The following is a 9,779-nucleotide window of genomic DNA, read 5'->3' on the forward strand; positions in this document are numbered from 1 at the left end:
ATCTCAAGCAAATTGGGTACAGAAGGAATATTCCTCAATACAATCAAGGCAATTTATGACAAAACCACAGCCAGCATCATATCAATGGGGAAAAGTTGGAAGCATTTCCACTAAGATCCAGAACCAGAGGTTACCCACTTTCACTACTGCTATTTAATATAGTTCTGGAAGTTTTAGCCAGAGACATTAGGCCAGAAAAAGAAACCAAAGAGATACAAATTGGAAAGGAAGAAATCAAATTATCCCTGTATGCAGATGACATGATCCTACTTATAGGGGAACAAAAGCACTTCACTGCAAGACTATTAGAACTCACAAGAGGGTTTGGTAAAGTTGTAGGATATAATAGGCATTGTATACACAAACAATACCATGACTGAGAATTACTTGTAAGATCAGTACCATTCACCCATTCACAATACCTACAAAAAATGTTAAAGACCTTGGAATAAATTTAACCAAGGATGTGAGAGATTTTTACAATGAAAATTACAAAACAGTAGAGAAAAAAATAGAAGACGACACAAAAAATGGAAAAATTTTCCATGTTCATGGATTGGGAGAATTAATGTCATCAAAATGTCCATACTACCAAAAGCAATTTACAGATTCATTGTGATCCCTATCAAAACACAAAGGATAATCTTCTCAGATCTAGAAAAACCAGTGATAAAGCAATCTTAAACAGCATAAGCAATGCCGAACTTATCACAATACCTGTTTTCCAGACATACTACAGGGGAGTTATAATCAAAACAGCTTGGTACTGGAACAAAAAACAGACATATAGACCAATGGAACAGAATAGATATCCCAGAAATTAATCCACACACTTACAACAAGCTGATCATAGACAAAGGACCTAAGATTAATCCCTGGAGAAAGGTCAGTCTCTTCAACAAATGGTTCTGGGAAAATTGGATTTCTGTGTGCAGAAGTATGAAGTGAGAACCTTATCTTATACCTTATACATACATCAACTCACAATAGATCAAGGGTCTACATCTATGACCTGATATTATCAAATTACTAGAGGAAAACACTGGGGGAAATTCTGCAAGACATTGGCATAGGCAAACACTTCAAAAAGACCCCAGAAGCACAGACAATAAGAGCAAAAATAGACAAACGGGCTTATATCAAGCTAACAAGTTTCTGCAAAGGAAACAACAAAGTGAAGAGGCAACTGACAGAATGGGAGAAAATATTTGTAAACTATGCAACTGATTAAGGATTCATATCCAGGATCTTAAAAAAGCTCAAGAAATTCAACAAGGGCCAGCACTGTGGCATAGCGGGTTAAGCCACAGCCTGTGTGCTGGTATCCTATTTGACTGCCCATTAAGGTCTTTGCTGCTCCACTTCTGATCCAGCTCCCTGCTAATGCATCTGGGAAAGCTGCAGAAGATGGCCCAAACCTTGCATCCCTGAGTGCATGTGGGAGATCCATTAGAAGCTCCTGGTTCCTGGTTTCTGCATGGCCTAGTCCCGACAATTGTTGCAGCCATTTGGGGAGTGAACTAGCAGATGGAAAATCTCTCTCTCTCTCTCTCTCTCTCTTTCTCTCTGTAAATCTGCCTTTTGAATAAATGAAACAAATCTTAGAAAAAGAAGCTCATCAACAACAAAACAATCCAGTTAAGAAATGGGTAAATGACATGAATAGGAATTTTTCAAAGAATGAAGTCCAAATGGCCAACAGACACTTGAAAAAATGCTCAGGGTTACTAGCCATCAGGGAAATGTAAATTGAAAGCACAATGAGGTTTCACCTCACCCCAGTTATAATGGCTATCATACAGAAATCAAAAAACAATAAATTCTGTTGAGCACGTGGGAAAAAAAGTACCCTAATCCACTGTTGGTTGGAATGTAAGCTGGTGCAGCCACTGTGGAAGACAGTACGGAGATACTTTAGAAATCTCAACATAGACCTACCATATGACCCAGCCATCACACTCCTGGGAATTTACCCAAATGAAATGCAATCAGCATATGAAAGAGTTATTTGTAACCTCATGTTTATTGCAGTTTTTTTTTTTTTTCAGGTTGCGGGCGTTTATTGGGGCGCAGGCCTAAAAGGTGTTGGGCCTCTTGGCGTAGAAGCGCGGCTTGTGCTGGCGCCGCAGCACGCGGTGCGGGAGCGGGAAGCGGATGCGCGAGTCGTGGAACTACTTCACAGCCGGCCGCGGGCAGCGCGCCGCCGCCATCTCCTCCACCTTCATCACCTGGATCGAGTGCGCGCGCGCGCGGTGCCGGGCGCCCATGTCGCGGTAGCACTGCGTGACGGCGCCGGCCGTGGTGAGGTCGCGGTACTCGTGGTACATGTTGTGCGTGCCGCTGCGTGAGTCGTAGCGCAGCCAGATGCCGAAGTTCTTCACGCGCAGCGGCGACTTCTCGAAGACCTGCCCGCAGTACACGATCTCGCCCGACGACTTCTTCATCTTCTTCAGCTGCAACACGAAGTACCAGAAGCGCGACTTGGCCACCACGTGGTTGGGCGCGAGGATGCGCATGCGGTAGAGCGGCGGCGCGGGGCTCTTGGGCAGGCAGCGGCCCACCACCTTGTACTCCCGCAGTGTGCCCGAAGCCTTCGTGGCGCTCCGTCCGCGATGGCCGCCACCCTCGAAAAGGAACTGTTTATTGCAGTTTAATTCACAATAGTCAAGATGCGGAGTCAACCCTGATGTCTATCAATTGGTGATTTAGTAAAGAAAATATGGCATATATACAGTATGAAATACTACTCAGTGATTAAAAAAAAAAAAAGAAATCCTGTCTTTTGCAGCAAAATGGATGCATCTGGGAGCCATTATGCTTAGTGAAATAAGCCAGTCCAAAAAAAAAAACAACCAAAATATTATATGTTTACTCTGATATGTGGCAGTTAATATAGAACAGAAATAAATGGGTAGGAATGAAATGGATATCTTGTGATTTGATTTTTTTTTTTAAACTTTTATTTAATAAATATAAATTTCCAAAGTACAGCTTATGGATTATAATGGCTTTTTTCCCCCCATAACTTCCCTCCCACCCGCAACCCTCCCATCTCCCGCTCCCTCTCCCATTACATGCACATCAAGATTCATTTTCAATTATCTTTATATACAGAGGATCAATTTAGTATATATTAAGTAAGGATTTCAACAGTTTGCACCCACAATGAAACACAAAGTGTAAAGTACTGTTCCAGTACTAGTTACAGCATTAATTCACATTATACATCACATTAAGGACAGAGATCCTACATGAGGAGTAAGTGCACAGTGACTCCTGTTGTTAACTTAACAAATTGACACTCTTGTTTATGGTGTCAGTAATCACCCTAGGCTCTTGTCATGAGTTGCCAAGGCTATGGAAGCTCTTTGAGTTCGCTAACTCTGATCTTTTTTAGACAAGGTCATAGTCAAAGTGGAAGTTCTCTCCTCCCTTCAGAGAAAGGTACCTCCTTCTTTGATGGCCCCGTTCTTTCCACTGGGATCTCACTTGCAGAGATCTTTCATTTAGGGTTTGTTTTTTTTTTTTTTTTTTTTTTTTTTTTTTTTTTTTTTTTTGCCAGAGTGTCTTGACTTTCCATGCCTGAAATACTCTCATGGGCTTTTTAGCCGGATCCGCATGCCTTAAGGGCTGATTCTGAGGCCAGAGTGTTGTTTAGGGCATCTGCCATTCTATGAGTCTGCTGTGTATCCTGCTTCCCATGTTGGATCGTTCTCTCCTTCTTAATTCTATCAGATAGTATTAGCAGACATTAGTCTTGTTTATGTGATCCCTTTGACTGTTAGACCTATCAATATGGTCAGTTGTGACCTGAAATTGATCACTTTGACTAGTGAGATGGCATTGGTACATGCCACCTTAATGGGATTGAATTGGAATCCCCTGGCACTTTTCTAACTCTACTGTTTGGGGCAAGTCAGATCGAGCATGTCCCAAATTGTATATCTCCTCCTTCTCTTATTCCCACTCTTATATTTAACAGGGATCACTTTTCAGTTAAGTTTCAACACTTAAGAATAATTGTGTGTTAATTACAGAGTTCAACCAATAGTTGAACTAAAATACTAAAAGGGACAAAGTATTAAGTTGTTCATCAACAGTCAGGGCAAGGGCTGATCAAGTCATTGTTTCTCATAGTGTCCATTTCACTTCAACAGGTTTCCTTTTTGGTGCTTGGTTAGTTGTCACCTATCAGGGAGAACATATGATATTTGTCCCTTTGGGACTGGCTTATTTCTCAGCATGATGTGTTCCAGATTCCTCCATTTTGTTGCAAATGACTGGATTTCATTGTTTTTTACTGCTGTATAGTATTCTGTAGAGTACATGTCCCATAATTTCTTTATCCAGTCTACTGTTGATGGGCATTTAGGTTGACTCCAGATCTTAGCTATTGTGAATTGAGCTGCAATAAACATTGAGCACAGACAGCTCTTTTATTTGCCAATTTAATTTCCTTTGGGTAAATTCCAAGGAGTGGGATGGCGGGTTGTATGGTAGGGTTATATTCAGGTTTCTGAGGACTCTCCAGACTGACTTCCATAGTGGCTTTACCAGTTTGCATTCCCACCAACAGTGGATTAGTGTCCCTTTTCCCCCACATCCTCGCCAGCATCTGTTGGTAGATTTCTGTATGTGAGCCATTCTAACTGGGGTGAGGTAACTCTCATTGTGGTTTTGATTTGCATTTCCCTGATTGCTAGTGATCCTGGACACTTTTTCATGTGCCTGTTGGCCATTTGGATTTCCTCTTTTGAAAAATGTCTATTGAGGTCCTTGGCCCATTTCTTAAGTGGGTTGAAGCACCACAATAAAAAAGCACTTGTCAGTTTCTTTCTAGCTCGAGTACAAGCCCCACTAAACATTATCTGGGCTGCACATTTTCCTCTTAGCAATTTGTATTTGCAAGTTAGCCAAAGAATCTGGTGTCAGTTACAATAAGAGTAGAGTGAGGGTGATGCAGGAGAAAGAAGAGAGAACCAAAGCTGTAGGTTCAAATGCGATGATTTCAACTATTCAAGCTTGGGCAAGTCAATTAAAATCAATTCGCTGACTGATGTATTGATTCACTCAGTTTATCTCTGTTTTGCACCAGCACTGTGCCATAAGCCTGCTTCTTCACCTATAATGCAGGACAGTAATCTTACAATCAAGTAAGATATTAAATTAAACAACTTTATTTACATTTGAATGGCATTTATTTTGAATCATGTGGTGAAAGTGAAATTTAGAGAAAAAAATGTATGCTATAAAATGGTTTCTCATATTATTTGTCAGAAAAGGTAAGGTATATTTTCTGATACATGTAAAAGGTGTTTTTGTTTCTGAGACGATACCTCTTCCTTTTTAGACATGTTCATAGCAGAGCAATTCATTCTGGTGGTCCTGGATGCTATTTTTGAAATGTGGTGGTTCAGCTTTTTTTCACTGCAGTGATAGAGACACAGTCAGAATCAATCTTGGATACCATGGGAAATTTATATCTATTCCTGGAATCTTAATTTGACTAAAGCAATATCTATATGGGCCTAGAATATTTAAAAATTTAATTCAGGAGTTTTAATTGAAGCTTATAAGGTTATATAGAGGTAACAGTAGTGGTCTTTTGGGAGAAAAAAATTCCAGATATGTGACTACTCTGTTCTGCTTCACTGCTCTTGGATTGTATTTGGCCTCATATCAGATACCAAGGCAGCATGGAGTTGTGCACTGCCTTAATGAGTACATTCAACACAAATAGGAATCCTTTGTTAATTTAGAGAGGTATCAAAATGTTATATTTAAAAATTTTCTAATTGACACTTTGAAATTGCATGTATTTATGGGATACCATGAGATATTTCACTGTTACACATTACATAATCTTCAAATCAGGCTTCATATGTCTAGCTTCTCAAGCATTTATCATTCATTTATGGTGAGAATATTAATTTTTTTCTACTAGCTTTTTTTTTTTTGACAGGCAGAGTGGACAGTGAGAGAGAGAGACAGAGAGAAAGGTCTTCCTTTGCCGTTGGTTCATCCTCCAATGGCCGCCAAGGCTGGCGTGCTGCGGCCGCTGCACCACACTGATCTGATGGCAGGAGCCAGGTACTTATCCTGGTCTCCCATGGGGTGCAGGGCCCAAGGACTTGGGCCATCCTCCACTGCACTCCTTGGCCACACCAGAGAGCTGGCCTGGAAGAGGGGCAACCGGGACAGAATCCGGTGCCCCAACCCGGGACTAGGACCCAGTGTGCCGGCGCCGCAAGGCAGAGGATTGGCCTAGTGAGCCGCGGCGCCGGCGTCTACTAGCTTTTTTGAAATATTTAGTATGTTGTCATCACCTATAGTTATTCTACTGTGCAATAGAACACCCAGAATTTATTCCTCCAATGCAGCTGTAACTGAGTACCTGTTGACCAACCTAGTCTCAATCTCTGGTAACCACTGTTCTACGCTCACTTACGATGAGATCAACTGTCTTAGATTCCACATATGAGTGAGATCTTGCAGTATTTTTCTTTCTGTGTATGGCTTACTTTACTTTAACATACTGTTCTTTGGTTTCATCTATGTTATAAAGACAAAATTTTATCCTTTTTTATGGCTGAATATTACTCGATTGTATCATTTTTTTTTTTTTTTGACAGGCAGAGTGGACAGTGAGAGAGAGAGACAGAGAGAAAGGTCTTCTGTTGCCGTTGGTTCACCCTCCAATGGCCGCCGCAGCTGGCGCGCTGCAGCCGGCGCACCGTGCTGATCTGATGGCAGGAGCCAGGAGCCAGGTGCTTTTCCTGGTCTCCCATGGGGTGCAGGGCCCAAGCACCTGGGCCATCCTCCACTGCCCTCCCTGGCCACAGCAGAGAGCTGGCCTGGAAGAGGGGCAACCGGGACAGAATCCGGCGCCCCAACCGGGACTAGAACCCGGTGTGCCGGCGCCGCTAGGCGGAGGATTAGCCTAGTGGGCCGTGGCGCCGGGCGATTGTGTCATATTTTGATTTGATAATGACTTCTTACACAGGAATTATTGAATGATTCCTTATAACAGTGTCTGTCTTGTTATATAGAGGATAAAGGTCTATTTAAAGTGACCCCTGTTCATCAAAGAAGAAGGTAGTTTTCTCTGAAGGGAGGAGAGAACTTCTACTTTGCTTATGGCCTTGTCTAAATACTAACAGGGTTTGTGGATTCAAAAGGCTTCCATATCCTAGGCAGCTTATGTTGAGAGCCTTAGGTGATCACTGACATCATATGTAAGAGTGTGAATTGTTAAATTAACAATAGGAGTTACTAGGCACTAACTTCTCATGCAGGACCTCTGTCTGCAGAGTTGTATTATACCTATATTTTAGTGCTTGCAAAAGATGTGTCATTCTGGGGTGCTTCTCTAAAGTTAATTAAGTTTCTAAAAAAAAAAAAAGTGAAATTAACTTCAAGATGCAGACTTTGAACAGCCCTTGTCTCAACTGTTGAGGAACAGTGTTTTTTTGTTTTATTTTGGTTTCATGCGAATTGTTGAACTCTTTACTTAGTATAGAGTTACTCTTCTGTGTATAAAGTTAATTGAAAATGGATCTTAGTGGAGAATGGAACTAGGAATGGGAGAGGGAAAAGGAGGAGGGGTGGGAGAGTGGGTGGGAGGGCAGGTATGGTGGGAAAAATCACTACATTCCTGAAGTTGTACTTATGAAATGCATGAAGTTTGTATTCTTTGAAGGGGGGGAAGCAACTCCTATTCCAATTTTTATAATCCTGAAAGAAAAAGCTCCAGGATAGCGATTTTTAAAAAGATGATCATTTTTTTTAAAAAAATTTATTTTATTTTAATTTATTTTATTTTATTTATTTGAAAGTCAGAGTTATACAGAGAGAGAAGGAGAGGCAGAGAGAGAGAGACAGGTCTTCCATCTGCTGGTTCACTCCCCAATTGGCCGCAACGAACGGAGCTGCACCAATCCGAAGCCAGGAGCCAGGAACTTCTTTCTGGTCTCCGACAAGGGTGCAGGGTCCCAAGGACTTGGGCCATCTTCTACTGCTTTCCCAGGCCATAGCAGAGAGCTAGATCAGAAGTGAAGCAGCCGGAACTTGAACCGGCGCCCATATGGGATGCCGGCACTTCAGGCAGCGACTTTACCCGTTGTGCCACGGCGCTAGCCCCAAGAATACTGATTTGAGATTACTAAAATATCCAGCCGAAGTGCCAGTGAGCCCCACACTGGGACACACTAGTGTAAGGACAGGCTTGCCAGCAGCAGAGCTGGCACTAGCTCCCGTACACCTCACAAGTGTGTTCTTTCCTAGACTCAGGCAGAACAGCACATTGGCTTCTGCAGTACCAGGTCATTGGGAAAGTTGCTTTGTGTTGTCTTCTCTCCCACCACATGTCATACAGAGGTTTGCAAAGTGCTTTCATGTCAATTGTTTCCTTTTCCTCTTCACTGCATCCCTACATTGCTTTCAGAATGGGCGGTTTTATTAATCCTTTTATATTCCACTTCTGATGAAGTGATTGCTAAATGTTAAAGATCAGTAAGTGGCAGGAGAAGGGTTGTAGCCAGGTCTCCTGAACCCTAAATCCCACAATCAAGGGGCTGCCCAGTTGCCTCTCATGCAACACAATCAGATGTGGCAGTGAAAAAAGGAAGCAATGCCATCTCTCCCAGGAGGGCAGGACAGAGACATCACACAGAGGGGCAGGTGCTTCCAAGAGAAGAGGAGATGAGTGACCACATTCTAACTAATAGGATGGTTAGTTGTTGATGGTTGGTGGTTTGGTTCTGATAACAATGAATCAAAGTGATATTGAGAGACCTGAGGAATTATTACTCCAAGTAGGCCTTTTTTTTTTTTTTTTTGGCTTGGTGACACCTTCAATTTAATCAGAGTCAAGGATTCTTTTTGGGAAAAGGAACTCATGGCAGACATCAGTATATTCAGAAGTAGTGACAAGATACCAAAAACTTGGAACTGAACAAATTAACCATGTGAGCACATTCATGGAGATTAAATCAATAGAAATGTCCTCCTACTCACACTGCATCATTTTAGAGCATAGGAGGATGCATGTCAGTGTTATTCAGCCTCGTGGTGGGAGGTGTAAAATCAATGCACAAACAGACAGCTAGAAATTCTGAATAAGATAGAATAAGAAAACCCACTAGAATAAACATGTTGACAGTAAGATGTATCAAACAAAATAATAAATCTTTCTAAATTTTACATTTGTACAGTTTTCATTGTCTGTGCTTAGATTTTCTGTTCCTTTAGCTCAAAAGTTGGCAGAAGTGGGCCTGGCACCATGGCTCACTTGGCTAATCCTCCACCTGCAGCGCCGGCATCCCATATGGGCACCGAGTTCTAGTCCCAGTTGCTCCTCTTCCAGTCCAGCTCTCTGCTGTGGCCTGGGAAGGCAGTGGAGGATGGCCCAAGTGCTTGGGCCCTGTGCACCATGGGAGACCAGGAGGAAGCACCTGGCTCCTGGCTTCGGATCAGCACAGCGCCAGCCGTGGCAGCCATTTGGTGGGTGAAGCAACGGAAAGAAGACCTTTCTCTCTCTCTCTCTCTCTCTCTCTCATTGTCTGTAACTCTACCTGTCAAATAAATAAATATAAAAAAAGTTGGCAGAGGCAATTTTGTATTAAAAAAGATATCATGTGCAGTCCCAACTTCTCATGCAGTGTGTTGTGCTCAACTATCTCATGGGGCTAACTCACGATGTGCCATAGTCTTCAAATTAAATTTGTCCACTAAGTTAAACTCCTAAGTTTGTGGCTCCCTGTTTCTCACACTTCTTGTGT

General features: G+C 42.2%; 1 protein-coding gene across 1 annotated transcript; it reads right to left on the reverse strand.

Annotated features, from left to right (window-relative positions):
• Nucleotides 1-2,031: 2,031 nt before the first annotated feature.
• Nucleotides 2,032-2,631, reverse strand: LOC100359171 (large ribosomal subunit protein eL20). Its single transcript, XM_051831742.2, has one exon. It carries the CDS (start codon nt 2,514-2,516, stop codon nt 2,172-2,174), a length of 345 nt encoding a protein of 114 aa, XP_051687702.2. The 5' UTR covers nt 2,517-2,631; the 3' UTR covers nt 2,032-2,171.
• Between the last annotated feature and the right edge of the window lie 7,148 nt (nt 2,632-9,779).

The sequence above is a fragment of the Oryctolagus cuniculus genome, chromosome 9 (genome assembly GCF_964237555.1).
Source record: "Oryctolagus cuniculus chromosome 9, mOryCun1.1, whole genome shotgun sequence".
Lineage (NCBI taxonomy): Eukaryota > Metazoa > Chordata > Mammalia > Lagomorpha > Leporidae > Oryctolagus > Oryctolagus cuniculus.